A 25,728-nucleotide genomic window follows, 5' to 3' on the forward strand; every position below is an offset into this window, starting at 1 on the left:
TGCACCACCTTTCCTGGTGTCCTTGTGGGGCTCTGATCCTGACCGTGCTTATGGTGATGGTCCCTCTTGCCAAGTAGGACCCTTGTGCTCCCAAGCCTTCTGCTGCCCAGCGAGCACTGTGTTGTCAGGACCCTGTTTCAGTTCAGTCTCTCTGCCTTCTCCATTCCTGAAGGCCCAGTGGCAATTATGGAGGGTCCAGAGTCGGGAGATGGGTCCACTCAGGACACATCGGTCCCCTGACTCTGCAGGTCCCCTGGATTGGAAATTGTCCGAGATGTGGCCTCCGGTGTTTCCTCTGAGTGTCCTGTCTCCCTCTGGTCCTGATTCAATCTGCAGGGCTTGCGGGGCTCACTGGATCAGAGGAAGCTGCAATCAGGCCCTTGCCCCGTCTAGCCCAGTGCAGTCAACACTTAGCTGCTCCAGGGTTTCTTTCCTAGCCCCACTTGGAGATGATGGGGATAGGACCTGGGGACCTTCTCCAGGCAAAGCAGGTGTTCTTACCACTGAGTTACAGCCTCACCCTCTGATTAAGAGATTTCATCTGATCCTGTTCCAGGAATTTGCTCATCCATGCTCCTGTTCACAGATCTTAAGAGACTGCCTTTCTTTTCAGAAAGTACAGAGATGTCCCTCTTGCAATCAGCGAATTCTTCAGCAAGGCCTCCGCCCTCCAATACGTTTCACTGTCTGGAATTAAGCTGCCAGCAGAGGCTGTGAGGTGAGGGGTGCATCAGTGGTTTGAGCTGACTCCCATGGGGGAAGAGAGAGAGTTGAATGTGGTCTGGATTCAGGTCTCATCTCTGCCATGGGCTGGTGTGGTCTTGTGAACGTCATTGTTCTGCCAGCCTGGATTCCCCCTTTTGTACATGAGCAATCTATATCAAAGGCTTGCTGTGAGGATGACTGTAACTCAGGAGTCGGCAACGTGGTGCCCGTGAACACCAAAGAGCCCCTGGACATCTTTCTTGGCACTCACTAAAGTGCCCTACCCCTCCCACCTTTTTTAATTAACACATTTTCTTAGCAGCAGGTAGGATTGCTGTGAAATAGGTTTGTGCTGATGCTGAAAACTATGGGTTCAAAGGAGTTATTTAGTGTGTTGAGGATAAGACCCCACTTTGGCTTTGTACTCAGTCTTTTGTGCATGTTACTTGTCCTTTACCACACCTCCCATGGCAGTAATTTTGTGGTGGTTTCCCAGGATAGCTTCTAAAATTGCCAAATGTGCCCACAGCCCAAAAACGTTGCCTACCCCTGGTGTAACTCATGCATAATAAATGCATATGTGCAAATTAAGATGCTAATAGCAATGATGACAAGGGAAGCAAGGTTGCGAGACAAGCACAGAAAGATATCCTCAGCCATCTCTTAGTTGGGTGAGCTAGGAGGAAAGAAGCATAATCAGGGGTGAATTCTGTAACACATGCATAGATTTATGGCATTTTCGGTTATAGGATGTGGTGATAGTCACTGGATTAGATGGATTTAAAATAGGATTAGTCAAATTCATGGCAGCTCTTACTAGCCAAAAATAGCTAAATGGGTTCTCCAGGTTCAAAAAAGGCAGTATGTCCCGGAATATCCATTGCGGGGGGCAGGGCAACAGTGGAGGAGGATTATTGCCTTCATGCCCTTCTTGGGGACTTCCGAAGAGGTATCTGGTTGGCCAGATACAGGATGCTGAGCTAGGTGTACCTTTTGGTCTGATCCAGCAGGACGATGCTTATGTTTTTAGGGTCCAAGGAAGCAAATTGAGCTTTTAGGGAGGAAAGAAAGCATGGGGCTCAAATCTTTAGGGTAGGGGTGTTGAACTTTGAATGGGCAGGGGGCTGGATGACCCACCTGACTCCTGCGTGGTCCAGACAACCAGCTTTGCTGTGCGAGAGCTTTCCCTGGCCAGGGAAAGCCTGCACGTAGTGAAGCCTTCCTGGCCAAGGCATAGGGTAGAAGAGCCCTCCTCCACTCAGTGCCTTAGGCAGGAACCTGCCACCTTGACTGGGGACCCAACTTTGGTGTATGCAGGCTTTCCCTTCCAGGGAAATCCCACACACACTTTGCCAGTTGAGGCATGGGGTGAAGGAGGAGTCCTCCACTCCATATCACAGTCGGGGCAGCTTTGCCTGGTGCTGTCAAGTTGCAACCCCTGCATGTAGTCACCAAAGACTTGATCTCTAAACCAATAGACTTTATTATGTGGAAAACAGTCAGTCTTTCAGCAATTCTGATTCTAGTTCTTTGGCTAAGCTGCCCTGACCCTAATTAGCTTACTTGAAGACTTACTTTGAGAGATGCACTATGGTAGGATAGAAAGTTGCTGCAAATCTAATATTACACAATTGGGAGGGGGAGCAGCACTCAGGGCAATTGCCGCTGTTATCTCCAGTCACTGACCAGAGATAATAGCGGGAGTTCCTCTGCCTGCTAGCTTCCAGAGGGGGTGGGGGGAGCCTAACTCTCCATGGGCTGGATTTGGCCTGTGGGCCAGTGGCTCCCCATCCCTACTTTAGAGGGGTGCAGAACCAGTCTTCACCCATGGTACTTGACACTTACAGCTGATCCAGCAGTCATTTCCTTTCTGCTTTGTTATAGAGCTTTACTTCAGGGTTTGGCATATAACACCCAATTGAGCAGCCTACACTTGGACCTCAGTAGCTGTGAGGTAAGAAGTGATCCCCTAAAGAGTGTCTCATATATGTTGCTGGAGAGCTTTCAAGACCTTGCAGGCCAAGGGGCAGAAGAAGCGTCTGAGATCTAAGATAACTGCTCGGATGTTTTGATGAGGATAAGCTGGTTGAGAACAGGGCAAGTTGTCCTGTGAAGAGACGCTAGTGAAAATATGTCAGCAAGAAGACCGGGGACATGAGATTCCTGTGCGTGGGTGGCATCTTTGCATAACAGAACACAAGAATATCCTGCTAAAAAGTGTAAGTTTGTTGCATTAAAAAAAGACGCTTACATAAGAATACTATAAGGTCAGACATCTCCGTCTCCTGGACTGTCATAGACCAGCACGGACTGTAGCTACCCTAGAGGCTGGGATATGGCTTTTCTCATTTCTTAAGTAAAAAACATTGTAGATCTGGAAAAGGTGCAAAAATGGCAAGGAAAATGATCAGGAGGCTGGAGCATGTTCCCGATGAGAAAATGGTACAACTTTTTAGTCCTTTTCATTTGGTGACTACATGGGGAGTTTTATAGAACTACACGTGGTCTGTAGAGTGGGGAGAGAGAAATCCTGTCCCCCAACCCCCCGCCCCACACTCTCATAATACTAGAACTTGGGGTTATTCAATGGAACTGATTGGCAGAGCATTTAGGACAGACAAAAGGAATTACTTCTTCACACAGCATCTAATTAATATATGGAATTTGCTGGCTTTAAGGGGGATTGGATAAATTCATGGAGGATACAGCTGTCAATGGCTACTCGACATGATGACTCTGTGCAACATCCAGGTTTAGGGGCAGCTGCTGGGAGTAAGAACAGGAGGGGGTTATTGACTGTATGCCCTGTGTGGAGGCTTCTTCGAGGCATCTGATTGGCCACTGTGGGAAACAGGATTTTGGACTAGATGGAACTTTGGTCTGATCCAGAAGGGCTCTTCTTATGTTCATATAATAAAAGCCTTCCCTCTGCTGTTTTCATTACAAAGCTGAGATCGGCAGGTGCCCAGGTGATCCAAGATCTGGTTTTGGATGCCAGCTCTATCAGTGACTTGAATTTGGCTGACAATGGTAGGTCTATCAATTCCTTTGTTGTGACAGTTCAAGCTCCTTGAGAGTGAGGGAGACTATGTTCTCTATAGCTCTCTTCAGCCTATCTAGCTATATCTGGATTGCAGGAACTAACATTTGCTTTGGTCTCAGGCTAGGATCTAAAGATATTTCTGGTTCGCACATTATGCTAACCCATGGTTTATTTAACCCATAGTTAGTTGCCCTAACCAGGGTTTGTCTGGCAGACAATGGAATAATCCACAGTTTGTTTTCTCAGTCCCTGGGTTGTTTGTTCTCTCCTCCATCTGCTCTCTTCCTGTATCCCAGATGTCTTTGTGGCACTGTAGTACTGGTATGTAGAGTGGCTGGCAGTTTTTTTTACCACTCTTGCCCGCTGCTTTTGTAGCCTGGTGAAACAACCCACAGACAACCCACGGCTCTGGGGTCACATGTAATAATAACACATGGTTTAAACAACCCACAGTTTACAACCCAACAACAAACCAGGGATTTTCTTTCTGGGTTGTTTGTGGTTAACAAACCATGGTTTGTTAGTGAGGCCACATTCACACATCACGACAACCCAGAATTCAACAACCCATACTCTTTCCTTTGTAGGATGTTAAGTAAGTGCTCAGCCAGTTCATGAGGCTTGATGCATGCTTGTACCTACCAAAATGGCAAGCCAAGTAGGCCTTTGCTGGTTTACTAGAATCTAAGTACTGTTCATTGTAAGTGTTTGCAAGACCTACCTCCTTTCTCTAGCAGGCGAGATATTGCTTCTCATGTTTTGCTAAGCACTTCCTTTGGCGGAGGGGGCCTTTGCCTGCCCGTGCTGAACCAGTCTTGGGGCATCCCCACCCTTCCCCATGAGCTAGAGACCAGACATATACTATGGCTCCCACATCAGGTACTCTTTTCTGCAGGTTTTGATTCTGACATGGTGACACTAGTGCTGGCCATTAGTAGAAGCAGAACCATCAGGCATATTGGACTAGGGAAGAACTTTAATATCCGGGCCAGGTAAGCACTTAGTACTCAGTTGGCCTTAAAAAAAAAAAAAAGTTAAATAGCAGTATCAGTATTTAAATGTGAGTTGGTATGGTTGGCAAACTTAGTACGGCCAGGCAATGTGTTTGGTTATATTTATTTAATTAATAGCATCTATCCTGCTTTCCCATCTCCAAAGACAAATCCAGAGTGGCTCACGAAGTGGAAAAAAATAAAACATCGTAGAGTAACGTGCATTACAACATGTTAAAAAATATAGATGTAATGTGTTACAAAATGCAAAACCACAGCGATAAAAATAACAATAGGCATAGAAAAGACAATTCCATAGCAGTAGCAAAGCTCAACAGATTACCATAACCAGCAGTACTACAAAAAAAAACCCACCACAACTTAAAATCTTAAAATAGAGCCTAAATAAACCACAGACTTCCTGAATTGCAGGTTTTGGCCAAGTGCCTAAACAAATGAAAGTCTAGGCCTGACTAGGCTTTTTCATGACATTATACAAAGTTGTCACCCCCACTGAAAAGACCCCGCTCCTAGTGACCTGGATACCCACCAACCATCATTCTACAACGGCCCCTAGAGCAAGGCCTCAGATGTTGAGTGGAGCATCCATGGGGGATGTATGGAAGAAGGCACAACCAATGACCGAAGCTGCTTAAGGCTTTAAAGGTCAGAACCAGCACTTTTACTTGAGCCCAGAAACAAGTAGGCAGCCAGTGCAGATCACGTAAGATTGGGGTCATTCGCTCCAATTGCCCAGGACCAATCAACAACCTGGCGGCCTCATTTTTCACCAGTTGAAGTTTCTGTATGAAGTGTTCTGTATGTAGTCAGTGAAACAATATGATGCAGCCCACAGGAGCCTATTAACTAGCTATATGAATCCAGAATCAGGGTAGGAGAATTAGTGGCCTTTCTTCTTTCCCTTAGGGAGACCCTGGATGATACTTTGCACCGGATTGTTCAGCTCACTCAGGATGATGACTGTGTAAGTATGGAGTTCTAGAAGGACAGCTTCAACACCCATGCCTCCACACCCATGTCTCAGCCTGTGTGGGACAAATTTAGAAAGTGTAGGCATTTCTGTACAGTACTTGTTTCCATAGCCCAGTGATGCATCCTCCTGTGTGCCTAATTAATTTCCACTGATTTTAGCCTGACCATTAACGGGATGGGGGACCTGGTAACCTGTCTCCAGCCTGTGTGTCCACAGAGTGATCTGTGACACAGACGTAGCTGTGTGTGCATGCGCATGTGCATGCATATGTGCTATGCTTTCTGCAAACAACCAAGATGGAAAGGCACTTGGGAATCCCTGCTACATTCTTCCCTGATTTTATTTCAGTCTGTCGAATCCCTATCAGTGGCAGAATCCCGCCTGAAACTGGGAACCAGCATTCTCCTAGACAGCTTGCGAAGCAGCAGCAGCTGTCTTGTCACGCTGGACATCAGTGGCAACGCTATGGGAGACGTGGGCGCCAAAATACTGGCAAAAGCTTTGTCAGTGAATACAACACTCAGGTGCGTTAGCCCAACAGTTTTCCCCTGCATCAGTGGGTGTGTGTCTGTGTGTGAGTGAGGGAGAGAGAGAAGTTATTTTAGGCCTGCACAGCTTGTAGGGACCATAGCTCTGTAATGGAGCACATGCTTTGCTTGCAGAAGGTCCCAGTAGACCAGAGGTGGGGAACCTCTTTCAGCTCGAGGGCCGAACTCAGTTTCAGAGAAGCTCTCGGGGCCACATCCCAGTGGTGGGTGGGGCCAAAGGCAAAAAGGGCAGGGTCAAAAAACAAAAGATACCAGCATATTTTAGCTTAAGCTTTTAGTGCCAATAACTCTAAGCTTCAGGAGAGTCATTTCAGCCTTTTAGAATGGGGGAAAATGCATAAAAGTTGAGAAACTACCAAACAATTGGTGGTCGGGGGAAAGGGATTGGGTTCAGGAGAAGGGGGCATAGCTATCTGGGGAACCCCAGAGGGTTGGATTGGGACCCCAGGAGGGATGGATTTTGCCCCCAGGCATGAGGTTCTGCATCCCTACAGTAAACCCTGGGGTTAGCACGATGTGCATAAACAGGAAGGAGCCACAAAGAGCTTGCACATTCCCCCCTCCTCTCTCATCTTCCCATGTCGCTGGGAGAAGGATTTCAAAAGTGTTTACTTTCATTTTTAGTTAACCGCACTTTGTCATTTTGCCTGGGTGGCCTGGCGTGGCAAACTGCAGTTAACCCTAACTATGGTTAATGTCTAACAAGCCAACTTCAAATCATGCTTTCTGAAGCTGGCTTGTTGAAACTAAGCATAGTTAGTGTTAAGCACGAGCCATTTCTGACAACATGGGAACCAGTGGTTTGACATGGGAACTAAAAGGGGAAGAGAAAGCTTCTGAACTCCTCTTCTTAGCTGTGTGACAGAAGAAGAGGAAAGGGGGGGAGTGTGCAAGCCTGAGGCTTGTTGCAGCTTCTTTCTGCTTGTGCACGTTGCACTAAACCATGATTTAGTGTGACATGCGAACGCAGCTTTTTCGCATTTTGCATACTTTACATGCCACAGGGAAAAACTAGATGCTTTGAGGGAAATGCAGGGTTCCCAACCTTCTCTTTCCTCCGTAACATTGATGTGAGGGTTGTGGGGGCGGTATTTGCAGGGTAGAATTGGTGAACAGGAGTGCTTGATCCTCCCCTCTCGTGCCCATTCTGTCCTGCAAATGCACCCCCTTCCTGGTCATTTGAAAAGGTTCCCATGCAGCCACCCCAGCTGGACACTGGAATAAAAAATTAAGCCAGCTGGAGGGAAATGGGATGGGGGAGGGGATTTGCAGGGATAGTCAGGGCTCATGAGCCCTTCCTTGTGGTCACTGAACCTCCCCTTTCCCTGTCCCTGCATTTCTTGTTACTTCAACAAATATGGGGTTGGGACCATATATCCACCAAGGTATCATCTGGTTTGGCCTATGCGATTCAGCTTTTCTGAGTGAATAACTTTGGTTTGTCCTGACACAAGTGTTTTGGGGTTTTTTTTAAGCCTTGATGTTTTCTACAATTTCTTTGTAATTAGAAGGCAGGGTACAAATATCTTATATAAAAAGCAAAGAGCATAAATGGTTATCACCCCTATATCAGCACCTGACATGCTTTGATTGAGGTGTCTTCCCCCTTCATCTACTCTTAGGACTCTAATTTGGGACAGGAACAACACGACATTGTGTGGATTCCTTGATGTTAGCCGTGCTTTGGAAAGGTGGGTACCTCATCACTTTCCTCAGTAATGGCTCAAAACTTAGTGGAGCAGTGGGGGCCACCCTGCAAATTGTATAAACTCTGTTCTCCTCTGGAACTTGGGAGCACTTGTCCAGATGCCAGTGTTATTCACTTCTCTGTTCAGGCAACGCTCCTACAAGACCTGATAACAGAAGCGCTCAATTCCTACTTTGCCTCAGTCTTCTCCCAAAAGAGGGTCTATGACCACACTGGCAAAGGCGAAGTGCAGGCTGAAGGGGCAGGATTGCAGCTTGAGATCGATGGGCATATGGTCAAGGAACACCTAATTACTTTGAATGAGTTCAAATCTCCAGGGCCAGATGAACTGCACCCTAGAGTAATAAAGGAACTGGCAGAAGAACTCTCAGAACCGCTGTCTATTCTCTTTGAGAAATCATGGAGGACGGGGGAAGTGCCAGATGACTGGAGGAGGGCTAATGTTGCCCCTATCTTCAAAAAGGGTAAAAAGGAAGAACCTGGGAACTACAGACCAGTCAGTCTGACATCAATCCCTGGGAAAATTCTGGAGCAGATGATAATGCATTCAGTCTGTAAGCAACTTGAAAACAATGCAGTGATTACTCGAAGCCAACATGGATTTGTCAAGAACAAATCCTGCCAGATGATTCTGATCTCATTTTTTGATCAGGTAACCTCCCTTGTGGACTGTGGGAATGCTGTGGATATAATATACCTCAACTTCAGCAAAGCTTTCAATAAAGTGTTCCATGATATCCTGATGAGCAAACTAACTCAAAGTGGGCTAGATGAAACAACGATCCGGTGGATCCACAGTTGGCTACAGAATCGGACTCAAGGAGTGCTTATCAATGGGATCTTCTCGAACTGGGAGAGGTAACGAGCGGAGTACCGTAGGGCTCAGTCTTGGGCCCAGTGCTCTTCAACATTTTAATAATGACTTGGAGGAGGAGGTTGTCAGGAGCGCCTTAGCTACCTCTTACAGTCCCCTCCAATAGCCAACTCAAGACACAGACGACAAGGATTCTTTCCAAGGCTTTATTCCTTTATTACTTAATGACTCTTACAGATACTAATCACTAGCGACTAAGCAAGGAACTGCACTGGGGTAGATAGCAGAGTAGCCTAAGCTCCAGGTAAGGCAATTGGTCCCCGTTTGAAGGAGAAATGCAGGAAGACTCTGAAGTTATGGGCTATGGAGAGATCCTCCCTCTTACCCTTGGGTCCTCGGGATGCAACCGTTGTTTTAGCGCCAAACGAGCAGAGGGCCTCCTTTCGGTGCCCTCCATCTGGCACCGCTCCCTGCATCTGCGCCAAGCGTCCAGCAAGCCCCCCTCCCCCGCACTCTCACTGCCAGGGTCACTATCTGTCTCAGGAATGCTGGCAGGAGGAATCTCTGCCAGCTGCTGTGCTTGTGAGAGATGAGCGCGCTCCTCTCCCATGGATTGCTGTTCTTCCTCAGAATCAGAACTGCTCTGGGGCTCTATGGGCTCAGTTTCCACCCTGACAGAGGTGCAGGGAATGCTGATCACATTTGCAGATGACACAAAATTGGGCGGAATAGCGAATACTTTGGAAGACAGAAACAAAATTCAAAGTGATCTTGACAGACTGGAGCTCTGGGCAGAAAATAACAGAATGAAATTTAACAGGGATAAATGCAAAGTTCTGCACCTAGGAAAAAGAAACCAAATGCACAGTTACAAGATGAGGGATACGTGGCTCAACAACACTACAAGCGAGAAGGATCTTGGAATTGTTGTAGATCACAAGCTGAATATGAGCCAACAATGTGATGTGGCTGCAAAAAAGGCCAATGCTATTTTGGTCTGCATTAATAGAAGCATAGCTTCCAAATCCCAGGAAGTACTGGTTCCTCTCTACTCAGCACTGGTTAGGCCTCATCTGGAGTACTGTGTCCAGTTCTGGGCACTGCACTTTAAGAAGAATGCAGACAAGCTGGAGAGGGTTCAGAGGAGGGCAACAAGGATGATCAGGGGACTGGAAACAAAGCCCTATGAAGAGAGACTGAAAGAACTGGGCATGTTTAGCCTTGAGAAGTGAAAACTGAGGGGAGATATGATAGTGCTCTTCAAGTACTTGAAAGGTTGTCACAGAGAGGAAGGCCAGGATCTCTTCTCCATCATCCTAGAATTCAGGACGCGGAATAATGGGCTCAAGTTACAGGAAGCCAGATTCTGGCTGAACATCAGGAGAAACCTCCTGACTGTTAGAGTAATACGACAATGGAACCCATTACCTAAGGAGGTAGTGGGCTCTCCCACACTGGAGGCATTCAAGATGAGGCTGGATAGCCATCTGTCGGGGATGCTCTGAATTGGATTCCTGCATTGAACAAGGGATTGGACTCGATGGTCTTGTAGGCCCCTTCCAACCCTACTATTCTATGATTCTATGATTCTATGAACATCACCCACAATATCAAAGGTTCATTAAAATGCTCATCTTCCAGTGTGTGATATATGCTATCTGCTAGCAATGCCCTTCTGCATCCTCCATAGGATAGGTCAGTCTCTACCCAAAATAATAATGTAGACAAATCTGACATCAGAAAGGGCAATATTCAGAGACCCACAGGAGAACATTTCAACCTCCCAGGACAATCTGTCAGTGACCTTAAAGTGGTCATTCTTCAACAAAGAAACGTCAAAGGAGACTCAAGCAAGAATATTACTACTTAACAAGAAGTTGAATTCTATTACCTGTTGGCCTAAATTGAGACAATGCTTGTTTGGGGGTCACACTACAGGTGCTAATTACTTTACCAAAGCCTGGATGTTTGTGTTATCATCAACAGTGCTTTGTGAATGGTCACTGTAACAATTTTACAAACATTTCATTTTTAACCTAATTGTCACAGTCTGTACTTTTTGCATTTCATTTCTCTCAATCCTCACTGCTTACAGTCCCCCTCCCTTTTTTTTACAGCCATGGATGGATAGATAGACAGATAGATATAGACAGACACATACACACACCTGCCAACTCTGGATAACAATTCATACGTCTAATAAAGTGGACTCTAGTCCAGAAAAGTTAATGCATAATAAATTTGTTAGCCTTTAAGGTACCATAAGACCCTCTGTTGTTTTTGCTGCAACAAACTAACATGGCAACTGCTCTGGAAATTGCCCTAGATAATAGTGCTGGTTCCCAAGCTCTTTGCCCAAGAGCTTGAACTGGAAGAGTTATCCCCTCTTAACTCAGCATTGGGTTACCACTGTGGTATCCTACCACTGTGATATGCCATGCCTGCACTAATGCACTACATATAGTCAAAGCTGCTTCATATGCAATCATTTCCTGCTACTTGTCACTTTAATTAGGAGAAAAATGGCCTGTTCACTGTGCGTACGCAGTTGTATGGAACAACAAGAACACGCACATCTTTTGTGTGGATTCACCTCAGGATGTCATTGCAGCTCAGGGCCATCTAACGAAAGTAATACCTGTTTCCCAGGAATTTTACCCTCAAGATGATGCCTTTGCCCATGAACGACGTGGCTCAGGCTTACCGAAGCCATCCAGAGAAAATGGAGGAAGTTGTGCACAAGGTACAAAAAAGGGGAAAGGGGAGAGTCTGAACAGGGAAGCACTCTTGCTTAGCCTTGGACCCCGGTTTGAATGCCAGGGTGCAACCGAGGGGTGTGCGCCGGATCCATGTAAGCATGGTGTATGTGTGCCAGTGTGCTGAGCGTATGTTATATTGGGGCTGAGTAAATGCAGCCAGTTGGTGGGTGGGAGTTGAGGGGGTTGCCGAGTCCTTGCCTCTTTTGTATGCTCACAGATACAGTCTTATCTCATGAGGAATCTGACTCAAGGGACCCTGCCTGAGGAGAGAGGCAGCCAGACACCAGATTCTACAGCCAGCTCTTCTGAACAGGTGGGGATGCTCAGATACCACCCACCTCCATGGCCTTGCACCCCTCACCTACCTGTCTCTTTCAAAGGGAACCATCAGGGAGGACGAAAGTGATGCAAAACACTAATCCTCTAAATTAGGGATGGGAATGTGTGGCCTGCCGTGGACGGCAGCTCCCGTCAGCCCTAGCCAGCATAGCCAATGCTGTGAGATGATGGGAGTTGCAAACCAACATCTGGAGGGCCACATGTTCCCCACTGCTGCTCTAAATAGAGCAAGAACACTGGGCCAGAGCAGTGATAAGAATCCTGAACACCTATATAGCACATTAGAATATTCAAAGGCCTTCACACGCATTATCTTCTAGTAATCCTTATAACAACCCTGCAAAGTGAGTATTGTTATCTCCCATATTGCAGATGGGAAGATTGAGGCTAAGAAAGAGAGTGTGCTCTAGGCTTGGTGACAAGATCCTCAGTGTAGTTGCCTGCCGATGCTGCCCCTCCCTATAGCAGGCTTGTTCTGATGGCACAGTGGTGACCCCCAGCTCGCCCTCTGTTCTAGGCAGTGAAGGATGCATGCCAGTCTGTGCAGACGTACATTGAGATGCTGAGCTCTGTCCAAGATGTGGAAGTTAAGGCAGAAATCCTGTGGGCAGAGGAAGCCATCAAGGATGCAAACCTTTCAATTGATGTGAGTTCTCCTTCATGTGTGTAAGTTATTGCAGGCATGCCCATCCCCATCCCTGTGCGTCACTTGTTTTGGAATTCAGTCATGATAGCAAACAACTTAATTTTTAACCTGGCTGTCTGTGCTTGCAGCAGTGCCACAAATCAAGCAATACTGGCAGAAGTCAGACTGCTAGACCTCAGTGCCCGAAGGTGCTTTTTCAATTTAATTATGAATTCGGAAACAATCGTGTTCTCAGAGGGATTCTAGATGTATGAATCCACGCTCGGAAGTGCACTCACCGTGTTGTTATCAGTCTTCTCTTGAGCAAACAAATTCTGCCATTGTGAAGGAGAAGGGGCTATGCACAGTACCGATTGGCTGAGGATATCTGACATCATAAATCACCGCCACCGGGATAGTTTTTCAGGATGAAAACAAACAACGGGTTTTTTAAAAAGCATCAAGCACTGGGCACTGTGTGTGCTTGTTTAATTACAGTGCTTTAAACCAGGGGTAGGGAGCCAGTGGCTGGATGTTATTTAACTATAACTCCCTTCACCCCTGATCATTGGCCCTAATATCTGAGGTTGATGGGAGTTAGGGTTCAACAACATCTGGAGGTTTCCCTCGACATAAGAAGAGCCATACCGATCAGACAATCCAGCATTCTGTTCACACAGTGGTCAACCAGATGCCTGTGGTGAGCCCACAAGTAGGACATGAGTACAATAGCCCCCTTCTGCTCATGTTTCCCAGCAACTGGTGTACATAGGCATACTGCTTCTGACAGTGGAGGTAGCAAATAGCCATCTGGACTAGTAGCCATTGTTAGCCTTCTCCTCCATGAATTCGGGCATTTCTACACCAGCCTAAAATCCTGCATTTAAAACGCAGCTTTCTGCTTCCGTTTTAAATGCAGGATCACAACTGACTCCCTTTACACGCGCTGCCTTCCCCTTCGCCCCTCCTTATCCCCGTATCTGAATCTCCCATTATCTTTTAATGATCTCGCTCCTCTTCTTCCCGCTTTACTCTTTTGATGGAGGAAAGTGAAGCAGAACACAACGGGGTAATTTGATAGCTCATGATCTGCAATCTATTTAAAAATGGAACAAAGGGCATTTAGTGCAGGAGGGTCATGGAAGGGTCACTGCATCATGTAAAGCGCCCGCAAACTTCCGTGAAGGAGCAATCTCAGTTGCAGGATAAAAGCCTGATGTGAAGGAGCCCTTTGTTTAATCCCCCTTAAAGCCATCAAAGTTGGTAGCCATTGCTACCTCTTGTGGTAGCGAATTCCACAGTTTAACTATGTGCTGTGTGAAGAAATATTTCATTTTATCTGTCCTGAATCTTCCTCCATTCAGCTTCATTGGCTGACCCCAGGTCCTAGTATCATGGGAGAAGGGGAAGTTTATCCATTTTCTCCACACCATGCATAATTGTGTACATCTCTATCATGTCTCTCCTTTCTTGCCTTTTTTTCTAAAATAAGCCATCCCAAACATAACCTTTCCTCATGAGGGAGTTTCTGCATCTTTTGATTCTTTTCCAACTCCACTGGAGGTGCAGTGACCAGAGGTGTATATATTATTCCAAGTGTAGTTGCACTATAGATTTGTATGAGGGCAGTATGATATTGGTTGAATTGTTTTCAGTTCTTTTTCTAATTATGCCCAACATAGAATTTGTCCTTTTCACAGCAGATGCACACTGGGTAAACATTTTTATCAAGCTATCCACCACAACTCCAAGATTTCTTCCCTGGTCAGTCACCACCAGTTCAGACCCTATCAACTTGCAGTTGGGATTTTTTGCCCCACCATACATCACATCTCACTTGCTCACATTGAACTGCACTTGTCATTTTAATGTCTGTTCCCCCACTTTGGAGAGATCCTTTCAGAGCTCCGCACAATCCCTTTTTATTTTAACTACCCTAAATAATTTCATGTCATCAGCAAACCTGGACACCTCCCTGCTCACTCTTAATTCCAGATCATTTCTGAACAAGTTAAAAAGCACTGGTCCCAGAGTACAGATCCCTGTGGGACTCCACTATTTATTAGAGTACATTCCTCTACTCCTTTATTTAGAGTACATTCCCCTACTGCGAAAATTGACCATTTATTCCTACTGTCTGTTTTTTGTTCTTTAACCAGTTACCAATCCATAAGAAGATCGCTCCCATTATCTCATGACTGCTAAATTTGCTCAGGGGTCTTTAATGAGGCACCTTGTCAAAATATTAGCATAATAATATTAGCATATTAGAAATATGGTTTCCCTCTCCAGATGTCTCTGCCATTTGCATTTTCTGCTATGGCCCTTAAGCCTCTTTGACTAGCTATCATGTTTTACTGGATGTTCATGACCTATTTCCTTCCCATACCCATTTGGGCAGTTGGAAATATTTTCACCTTCATCCCTAGGGAAGATGCAACCTGAACCGGATGCTTCCCAGCTCTTGTCGGCTTTCCCCCAGGGTTCTGCTTAAATGCTGCTCTTCTACCATTCTTATGTTGTGCCAGCAGTCTGGTTCCATTCTGGCCCTTTTTTATTGACCCCAAAATGTTTCCCAGCACCTAACAAATCTAAATCCCTCCTCCCTATACCACTGTCTCATCCATGCATTGAGATTCCTCAGCTTCGCCTGTCTAGCTGGCCCTGAGAAATCAAATGTGCTACCTTGCGAATGCTACCTTGGATGTCCTAGCTTTCAACCTCCTACCTAGCAACCTGAATTTTGGCTAAATGTGGCTTTCAGATCCCTGCTTTAAACAAACAGATAAAATTGGAGAGATTACCAGAAGCATGGGGAGGGGCCAACCCAGTGAGGAAATCAGCATTCACTGTGGAGACCCGTCCTTCCATCCATGTGTGTATGTGTGTGTGTGTGTTGTTTAAAGAATGAAGGCAGTGGGAAGCTGGGTGTACCCTTCAAGCGGGGAAAAAAAGCCAGGCTCCTGTTTTTATGTACTTGTATGCACCCTTAGTTTTTCTCAGGGGAACAGAAGCTCAGGGCCAGGGGACAAATCCTGCCTCCCTGAGGACCCAACCTAGCTGGTGGTTTCCCAGCTTTTGTGCAGTTTTTCCCCCAGTCTAAAAGGTGGAAATGCCTTTCCTAAGGCTTACTTATTGGCAATAAGAGTTTACACTAAAATATGCTGATATTTTTGATACTTTAGGCCTTGCCTCTTTTACCTTTGGCCCAGTCCTCCCCACCACTGGAATGCAGCCCCCGAGAGCTTCTCCAAAATGGAATTTGGCCCCTGGGCTGAAAGAGCTTCAACGCTCTTTGTTTATCCAGTCATGTCTTGCTATAAGCCGTTAAGAACTAAGTTTGCTTTTGTTGGAGGAAAGGGGCTTAAAGCCATAAATGTGCTTTCGTTTTTCCCACTGCTATCAAGGGAGGTTTGATTTGGGCCAACTGCCACCCTGCAATCTTTTCCACAGTTGGGATGTTCTCTAGTAAGTGTGCTTAATCCCCTATGTGTGCACTATGTGAATGTTACTAATGTGAAGTAGGAAGAGAAACCAAATGTGCAGCCTAAGCCAGTGGTAGGTTTGGCATTCGAATTATAGGTGGATTGAAACACAACCTGATATAAACCTCACCTGTGGTATGTCCTTACATTGCACTCTTTCCTTCAGCAGATTTTGCCCATTTTGCATGAGGCAGGAAGCTGTCCCCACCAGAACAGTAAGCTTCAGCACAAACTGGAAAGCCTCATTGAGGAAGTCTGTCAGACTTGCAGCAGGGAGATCCAGGTAGGGCAATGCTCTGTGGTCCTCAAGTAACAGCTGGCGGGAAGGACCTCTCTCTCTTCCTGAGATCCCAGGGAACTGCTGCCAGTCAGAACAGATGACACTGGGCTCGATAGACTGATGGTCCACTTCGGGATAAGGCAACTTCCTATGTTCCAAGGCTACAATTTTGTTGTGCCATAAAAACATAAAATTTGGTATATGGTGCAGGAATTGTCATCCTCTGGAACCCTGCTTTAGGATGCAATCCTGTGGGGATGGCCGTAAGCCTCTGAACTCTGAGGCTTACAGCCATCCAATGCAGCATGGGTGAAGCGGTGAAGGCGATCTTTGCCTCTGTGCTCCTACCACTCTGCATTTCAGCTACATGGGCTTTTCCACCCATCTAGCTGAGGTGTCTGGGAGAGGGAGGGAAGGAGGCTGCGGAGGCTGGAGGATACTCCACTCTCCGCCCACGGGAACACTCCCTTTACCTTCCCTCTGAGGTTGCTTTTGAGCCTTAGAGCGGCAGCTGGCACGGTTCTTACCATGCTGGTGGGAAGAGGGGAGGGGGACAGGAGCTCAGACTCTGACCCTGGATCCTGGAATCCAAACTATCCTATCCCCCCCCTCCAACACTGTGTAGGGGGCATAGATTTGCTCTCTTGATTTTTTTTTTAAGGGTGTGTTTAAAAGTTCGTATGGTAGAAGAAATAAGCCTGAGAACATGCAGGTCAACCATGCTGGTTGGGGATGATGGGACTTGTAGCCCAACACATCTGGACGGCATGTGTTGATGTCTGGTGCTTTCTGTTTCTGAAAGTTCATCTGAGCCGGTGGTGGGGATGAGGGGCTTTGGTGCTCTGACCATGTGCTTGTCCCTCCTTAGGGCCATCAGAAGCTGAATAAATAATGCAAATGTATGCACATGCTTAATTTTCATGATTCATTAATGGATCCTTAGAGATGGGTGACCTGCCCAGCCTGTGGGTTGGAGGCTCCTGCATGGTGTGGCCTCCCAGTATATTTTACTAGGTAAAAAGTAATAATTACAATGTTTTAAAATAAGCGGCAAGTCTGCAGCCTTCTCCTGACACACATGCCCGTTGGTGGTGCTCAGGGCCGGCATCAGGGGTTGGCATCACACTTCAACAGGAGCTCCACTACCAACCTCCACCGTCCCCTTACTCTGCTCCTTGTTGTCACTTCCTCTTCTGCTCAATCCAAGCATGAGGAGGAGGGACAGGAGGGAAAAGAAGGAGTATCAGCCTTCTCGCTCCTTCCCCAGTCCCTCCGGGCACTGGTGTGAATTGGGCCCAGAGGGACAGGGCAAGCGCACAGACAGGAGCCACAACAATGGGGAGGAGGCCGGGCTATTTGAAGAGCAGCCCTCTGAGGGCATCTTGCCCAAGGTCCCTCGAAGCCCTGGAGCCGACACTGCTTGTGATTTCTTCATAGGCCATCGTGCAAGCTAAACTGGATGCCACACAGAGCTTGTGTCCCCAAATCCTGCAGAAAACTGGCTTCTGGGACCACCTGATATGCAGCATGCCAGAGAAAGCTGTCTTGGACCAGTTGCTGATGGAGGTGTACAGCAAGCTTATGTAGGTGGCAGGCATAACCTCTGTGTCTTCAAGCCGCACCAAAAGGCTTGTTTGGGTTGGAAGCAGCTGATACAGCCTGGCTGCTCATTCCTCAACACTGAACATTTAAGCAAAAGAAAGAAAGCTTTTCCTGCAGGCTGTGTTTTTTCTTGAGATTTCAGCTTGCCTGCTGAAACATGTAGGGGAGAGGTGGGCTTCCTTCAACTGTCCTATTTGGTTTTGTATCCCTTGTGTGTTATATGGGTCAGCCAAACCATCTCAGATAAGGAGTCAGAAAAAGCCATTGTCTTATGCCTTCCCCTCCCCACGTTATTCTCTCCTCTGCAGATACATCTTTATGACAGCTGTCTATGCTCCTAGGGCATATCCACACACAGATTTAAACTGGTGTTAACAGGCTTGCCTTCTTGCTAGGGAATTCTGGGAATTGTAGTTCTGTAAGAGATCTCTTAACAGAGAATTCTCAACACCTCACCAAACCAAATTCCCAGGATTCTTAAAAATAGATAGATAGATAGATAGATAGATAGATAGATAGATAGATAGATAGATAGATGGTAGATAGGTAGATAGATTTGTGTCTTAATTTTTTAGTTAATATTGCTAATATTTTATTTAACTTCAAATTAGTTTTCACATTTTCATGGCATGTATTGTAGTCCACATTCTAAATTTCTGTATTTTTTTCTATGAGCTTTTTTTTTTTTTTAATTCACAGGATTCTTTTGGGAGAATTGCAGCCATGGATTTCTTCCAAAGAATCTTGGGTATTTTTGTTTTTAAAGTGGTATACAAACCAATATAGTGCATAAAGGACCCCAGTACAATGCCTGATGCTCATAGAAAATATGCCTGGAAAAGGCAAGTACTTTTCCATCCCTCCCCCCAGGGTACTTGCAACCACAGTGGGGGCAAAGGGCTAAATCCCCCCCCATGCCATCCTACAAAGACTAACAATGTGAATAACATCATGTTTAGTTTGGCCCTGAGTAATGGGATATCATAGACCAGGCTGGGGAACTTCCGGACCCCAATTGAGATCTGGACTTTTAAGCCTCCGAATCCAAGCCATGGTGGTCTCCTCATGCCACCTGATGACATTCCATGGCCAGTTTCCCCAAGTTTCTCTGCCTGCCTCCCAGTCTGCATCTCTGTCTTTCTCTGGAGAACAAGAGAGGGAGAGAGAAGCTGACTGGCAGGCAGGCAGGCTTCAGTTCCCTGATGCACACTGAGAAAGGAAGCAGAGCAGGCTGCCCATAGAGGAGAAGAGCAATGTCTTCTTCCACATGTGTGTGTGCATGTATGCCTTGACCCTGTACACTTCAGGATGTGACCCTCCCCATTGTTGGTAAGTGGACCTCAGCCACTTCCCCTGAAGGAATGCGGATCTTCATGGGGAGGGGAGAAAGCACTGATGTTTATAGAATGGTGCATGGTGTGAAGAAAGAATTTTTTCTCCTTCTCCCATAATACTAGAAATCAGGATCACCTAATGAAATTCATTGGTGGTTAGTTCAAGCCAGACAAAAGCAAGTACTCCTTCACACAATACATAATTAATTTATGGATTTTGCTGCCCTAAGATGTAGTGATGGCCACAGGGTGGGATGGCTTTAAAATAGGATCAGCCAAATGAATGGATCAATGATGATCAGCCATGATGGCTTAATGGAACCTCCAGGTTCAGAGGAAGGATGCCCTGGAATCTCAGCTGCCAAGAGACAAACAGTGATGGAGGACTATTGCCTTCATTCCCTGTCCATGGGCTCCCCAGAAGAATGTGGCTGTACGCTGTTGGAAACAGGAAGGTGAGCTAGGATGGACTGTTGGACTGATCCAGCAAAGTGGTTCTCCTCTCTCTCTCTCCACTCCCTTCTGGCCACTTGCCAAGCACCCGATAGTCAAGGGGGCCTTAGCAGTCCATTTCCCACACCTCCTGGCCAATTTACCAGTGCCAAAGTCTTCATAGACAGTGGAACCATGCAAGGATTACTCCCCCGCACTGTCCTGTGCTAACAGTCCTGCTCTGTCCTTCTTATTTGATAGGAAGATCCAGCTGTCAGTCACTGAGGCCATGGCCCAGGGTATTATTGATAAGACTCTGGAGGAGCTGACCACAATTCAAGCCAAGCTGGTGAGCGCCTGGCAGTTCTGCTGTCCAATGTGCAAAGGCCCAAGCAGGAGCTCCGTTTGCTGTCATCCCTCTCCTTGCTTTGCACTCCCACAGTTCAATCCCCCACTGACCCAGGAAGACCAAAATGTGCTCTGAACTCGGTATTTATTTGCATTCATTTAAAACATCAGGATTCTACATTTCCATCACACATGGCCAAGGCAGCTTGCTGTATGTGAGTTTAAGACAAGAACGAATGTTAAGTCAAAAAAGCAAGACCAAAAGTGCCAACAGTCACAGCAACAACATTATCAGAGTTGTGATGTCATTAACACAAGAGTAAAAAAAAAAAAGTTCTCAAGGCTGACGTGAGGCAGATTTTAAATGTGTTGCTTTCAAAGGAAACTTTGAATTGCTAGAATGGATTTGTAGCCAAGACGTAAGGTGCACTCCTATGCATGTTTAGACACAAAAAATTCCATGGCTGGCTGGGGAATGCTGGGAGTCGTAGGACTTTTTTCCTGTCTAAACATGCATAGGATTGCATCCTTAGTCTGCCAGATACCCAGATCCCTAAGGAGATGGAACTGGCGGTTAAATATAGTGATTCCTTAGAAAGAACCCACCATTATCCATGCCACCTGCCTCAATGTACTTTGTCAGAATAATGTTTTGACCCTTCATAAACCATTTCAGGCTAAGAATCTCCCAAAACAAGCCAGGGAACTGCAGGTAGTGAATGAAGACTGGGACACTTTGCAACAAAGGCATGGAAGCCTGCAGGATGCTGCTGAAAAGGACTTCCAAAATGAGGAGGTATGTGCTGTTCAGCCCTCAGTGCAAGAATGAATAGGCTTGCATGAACCTACCTTGCAACAAGTTCACACAGGGGCTGTCGTAGGCATTTAATTGCTCTAAACTTGATTTGAGGGCTATGCCACCAAGCTGTATCTGTGTCTCCCTTCCTTTTACCTCTGTGTACCTGTGTAATTGAAGAGTGCATTGTGCAATTACTTATTCTCCTTCTCTCAAGCCAGCAACAGGGAAGCAACCAAAGGTGGCAATAACTGCACAAGGTAGAGATGCCTGTTTGACAATATAAGAGCCCTGCTGGATCAGATCAAAGGCCTATCTAGTCCAGATCCTGCTTTCCACAGTGCCCAGTCAGGTGCCTTTGGGAAGCCAACAAGTAGGACATCTCTCTCCCCCACTGTTGCTCCCAAGCACTGGAACTCAGCGGCCTCTGCAAGGCATGAACCCAGACAACTGTCTTGTTCATCCAACGGGCCAAAATATCTGGAGGGACCAAGCTGGGGAAAGCTGTGTTAGGAGGAACAACAGAATGTATATCTCAAACTGTTTATCTTGAGGTGCCTTTGAAATTTTAACTGCTGCTTTACAATGCTGGGCATTGCAACATCTTTGCTGTGACAATACCCTCAGCTGACAAGGCTTTTGAAAGAGCACAGGTGGAAATTGCTCTTGATCTGTTATTGACATCTACAAAATTATGCTTACCAACCTAGTTCAATCACCAAATTGCATCACTAGACCTTGCTATTGTATGCTTTCCTCCTTGGATGTCAGAGATTTACTTGCCAGCTTCTGATGAAGCTGCAAATTGATCACCTCAAAATAAATTTCCATCTTTAATTCTGGGGACTGCTAAGGGCATACCTGCACCACAGACTTAGAATGATTTAAGGTGCAATCCTATGCATGTTTAGACAGAAAAAAAGTACTACCACTCCCAACATGGCTGGCTGGGGAATGCTGGGAATTGTAGGACTTTTTGTGTCTAAACATGCATAGGATTGTGCCTTTAATAGCCATTCCCGCACTCCAGAGAATCCTGAGAACCTGAGAAGAAGTAAACAACTTGGGACCAGGATACCTGAGAGACCACCTTCTTCTTTACCACCTGCCCAGTCACTGAGGTCATTGGAGGACTTGCTCCTGGTGGTTCCACATGGACCTATGTCCTGGTTGGACTCCACCAGGAAGAGAGCCTTCAGCGTAGTGGCCTCCTTCATGTGGAATTGCCTGCCTCTGGAGCCCAGGCAGGTGGCAATGTTGTGTTGCTTTCAGCAACTCCTGAAGACAGTGTTATTTTGAGAGGCTTTCCCTGAGTGACCAGCCACAGTTTATTATGTTCAGAATCTGTTCTTTTACAATGTTTTAATGGTTTTAATTATGGGGTTTTATTCTTTTATCTTGCTGTTCACCGCTCCGGAATCTTTGAAGTGGAGTGGTATATAAATATTGTAAATAAATAAATAAATAAATAGCGGTCATACTCCAGCAGAAAATTCCCAGTGCCTCACTAGACTAACACTTGCAGAAGTCTTTGGGTGATGACAGTAAAACTGGTATAAAATGGAGATGCCCTTGTAGTGGGTTCTTCAGGTGGTTGGTTGGGACCTTCTACTGAATTACAACCTGCACTAAGGTGGCTTGCATCAGCCAATTGTACCATTGTACAAATATATTGCAAAAAGAATTAGGAAGTAGGTCCCCAAATGCATGTTTGGGTTCAAGGTGGCTCCCAGGTTTGCAACGGTTGAATGCCACTGAATGAAAGCCATAGCCCAGGCATCCTCCTCTTCCAAATGACCTGGCCCTGCTGCCATGCCACCCTCTCAATTTTGGCTTATTCCAGAGGGCTGCCTCCAGCCTGCACTTAAATTATTGTTTCTTCTCTCCACAGTACAAGATGGCTGCACAATGGAAGCCCAACTGTTCCATGAGCATTCGGCCAACACCTGGCCTAAATAGTAAGGCTTACGCTATGCACGAGTGAGTGATATCAGTGAGCTCCTGTTCTAAAAGCTGGGGAGCATTTTAGGTGAAGGCCAAAGAAGTTTGTAAAAGTACGGAATGTGACAAACATGTGTTTCAAAGTACATATAATAGCATACAAGGACACTCTTCAGAGGGCTAGGACTGGCTTTGGTCCCCTGTTGAGTGTATACTTGGTAGCCACCCCTGTGTAATGGGTGAAATGGCCCAAACACATAACGACCCAAATCCGGAGAACATTCGTCATACTAAACTCCCATTGAATTCATGGGATATAAATGCGTCATGACTAACTGGCTTTATTGATTCCAATGGGATTTAAGCATGGTTTTCTTTGGATTTTGGCCAATGTGCTTTAATTCCTATCTACTTCCATCTGAGGATCAGTTTACACATTGCCATGTCTCCAAGGAAGGCTGTTTTCCTAACACAGTTCTCTACACTTCCGCTGTAGCATCAGGCCCAGCCAGTGGAGCCTGGTGGCTCCAATTTGAGTGGGGCTGTGAATCCATTCTGGGTTTCAGCCAGAACTCTAAGGGAGTTATCCAAGGTGCTGAACCCTATCCCCAAAAGAGGTGCAGCACCTTGGACAGCTGCTTTAGAGTTCTGGCTGGTTCTGACTGAAACCCAGAGTGGATTCACAGACCTACCAGAATCAGAGCCACCCGCCTCCATTGGGCATGGCATGGACCACCCAAGCCAAAATCATTGGTCTGTATGCAGCAGTGGTTCCCAGATCATGCCTTAGAACTTGTCAGGAATAAATGACGCAAATTCACCATCACTTCTTAAATTTTCCATGACCAACTTTGCATTGAAGAATCTCCTCACTATGTTATGTAGGCCATGCATGTACCTCCCTTCTTGTCCTACAGCCACTCTAGGAAGGAAGAGAGTATGAGGGACCACAGCTCACTGACACAACACACACCTTGCATTCAGAAGGAGCCAGGTTCAATCCCTTGTATCTCCTGTCAACAAGGCCGCTGTACAAGACCCATCTGAAACCCTGGAGAACCACCACTGTTCACAGTTGACAACACTAGACTATTTGGACAAGTAGCCTGGCCCAGGCAGCTCACTATGTTCCTATGAGGAGAGGGCAGTCTCTAGGCAAAGGCAATCTGGTGACTGGAGTGGAGGTGGCGGCAAGAAGGGCAGGAGAAATTTGGGCCTCACATGCCCATGTGATTGACTGAAGCAGCAGCGGTGGGGAAGCGTGGGGTGGAATGTGGGGCAACACAGGAGCTGGGATTATAAGAATGGTCTGCTCTTCACATATGAGTGGGCGGCTGTCACGGTGCATGTTCACTTAGCTCATTTGCAAACGGGCCCTTGGCAACCTCTGTTCAGTAGGAACCCTGCCTTCATGAAGAAAGGAAGTAGACAGCCATCCACATGACCAGGCTCTGTACAGAACCACCCACCCCTGGTGGGGGTTTTTCCCCTCTAGATTTCCAGATGGGAAATGAAAATAAATCTGGCAGAGCTTCAGCTTCCATCCTTCGAAGCATGAGCTAGCCAGGAAATAACACCCTGGCAGCTCCTCACCTTGGGGCATGAGCAGAGTAAGAGTTCTGAGCTGTGTGAGATTGGCCCAATCAGCCCCATCCCTTTGGCACACAGAGCCCCCAGCCCCTGAGCAGCAGCACTAGCCGAGTCTGCCTTGTCAATTTAGCTGCCTGCTATGTAACAAATCTGCCTCTGTGACAGGAGAGGTTGCTGTGCTGCATAGTGGCAGCCTGCTGTCCGCCTGGCAACTCCAAAGATATCTCTCTCTCTCTCTCTCTCTCTCTCTCTCCATCCTCCCCCCCCCACCCCCTCCTCCCACTTCTCCCTTTCAGGTCTGTCAGAACTCGATTTTAAGGTAGAAGCAGAAGATAACAAGATTGGGACTCCCCAGGCTGAGCTGTCACTCAGCCGTGCCTCCGCGAAGTCACGCCCTGCCTCCACAAAGGATGCTGAAGCTGGGAGCAGGCTGCTTCCTTGCACAGAGCCTGCATCCGCACAATCCCTTATGGACCTGCCGATTGCAGGAGAGAAATTGGAGCATTACACCCGAGACAGGCCCAGGCCCAACCGCAGGAACAGGCAGCCCCCCAGCAAGCCCAATGTAAGAGCCCCCCTCGTTTTGTGTATATGTGTTGTTGTTGTTGTTGTTGTAGATGCACAAGGCTTGGGTTTTGTGTGAGTGATGGGCAAATGTCTTACCGGGTGTTTATTGCAGCCCTGGAAGATGAAATGAACAGAGCAGCAGCTGTCTGATTATGCGCTTGTCAGCTGGGCACTGGCCACTGCTGCGTAGAGGACAAGGTTGTTTATATATGAGTAGATGCAGCATTTGGCAGGGCTGGGGGGGCTGGAAGCAGATCTTTGCTGCTTGTGTTTATTTCCTGGGTATTGCAGGGGGAAGTGGAAATCCTAGTGGTGCCCAGTCTGGAAAAACTGCAGTCTGGGGGGAGTCTGTCTCAACCCATCTGCATGCATGCACCTGCTTTCTTGTGACATGTTTATGATCATTCAAGCATTTATGCAGGAACAAACTTACCCTGCTGCATGGACCATCTACTTGCCTCTTCCTGAAAAGCTGCAGATTTATTTATTTATTTGTGTTAACTATTAGCTGCTTATTTATCCCAAGGATCTAGTGGCATAATCCATGCTAAGTAAGGCCTTTGCTCTTTGAACATTTTGGGTACTGACTTGATTTGTTTTTCCAGTGGAGGGAAGATATGTTTAGCTCCAGGAGATGTCCTTTTAACAGAAAATGGTCCATTTATAGGATTCCAGTTTAACCCCTTGACTGTACTGGGAAGTAAAATGATGATGATGTTAACAACAACTTTGTGATGCCACCAAGCTATATATTTGAGGACTAGAGGAAAATCAGTGTTTACCTCAAATGGGTTTGGTGTGTGTGTGTGTGTGTGTGTGTGTGAGA

At 46.5% G+C, this 25,728-nt stretch overlaps 1 protein-coding gene across 1 annotated transcript in view; it reads left to right on the forward strand.

Annotated features, from left to right (window-relative positions):
- Window positions 1-25,728, forward strand: part of CARMIL2 (capping protein regulator and myosin 1 linker 2) — a 91,278-nt gene that overhangs the window by 43,347 nt on the left and 22,203 nt on the right. The window contains exons 16-31 of the mRNA XM_084813152.1: window positions 614-718; window positions 2,590-2,659; window positions 3,654-3,735; window positions 4,644-4,740; window positions 5,668-5,725; window positions 6,083-6,258; window positions 7,905-7,973; window positions 11,454-11,547; window positions 11,781-11,876; window positions 12,420-12,548; window positions 16,179-16,295; window positions 17,730-17,875; window positions 19,922-20,009; window positions 20,685-20,804; window positions 22,696-22,762; window positions 24,632-24,900. Of these exons, the coding sequence (XP_084669278.1) occupies window positions 614-718; window positions 2,590-2,659; window positions 3,654-3,735; window positions 4,644-4,740; window positions 5,668-5,725; window positions 6,083-6,258; window positions 7,905-7,973; window positions 11,454-11,547; window positions 11,781-11,876; window positions 12,420-12,548; window positions 16,179-16,295; window positions 17,730-17,875; window positions 19,922-20,009; window positions 20,685-20,804; window positions 22,696-22,762; window positions 24,632-24,900 (1,783 nt within the window). The remainder of the gene's footprint in view (window positions 1-613; window positions 719-2,589; window positions 2,660-3,653; window positions 3,736-4,643; window positions 4,741-5,667; window positions 5,726-6,082; window positions 6,259-7,904; window positions 7,974-11,453; window positions 11,548-11,780; window positions 11,877-12,419; window positions 12,549-16,178; window positions 16,296-17,729; window positions 17,876-19,921; window positions 20,010-20,684; window positions 20,805-22,695; window positions 22,763-24,631; window positions 24,901-25,728) is intronic.

Source organism: Heloderma suspectum, chromosome 8 (assembly GCF_057233095.1).
Source record: "Heloderma suspectum isolate Gila_16-S chromosome 8, 16-S_ref, whole genome shotgun sequence".
Taxonomy (NCBI): Eukaryota; Metazoa; Chordata; class Lepidosauria; order Squamata; family Helodermatidae; genus Heloderma; species Heloderma suspectum.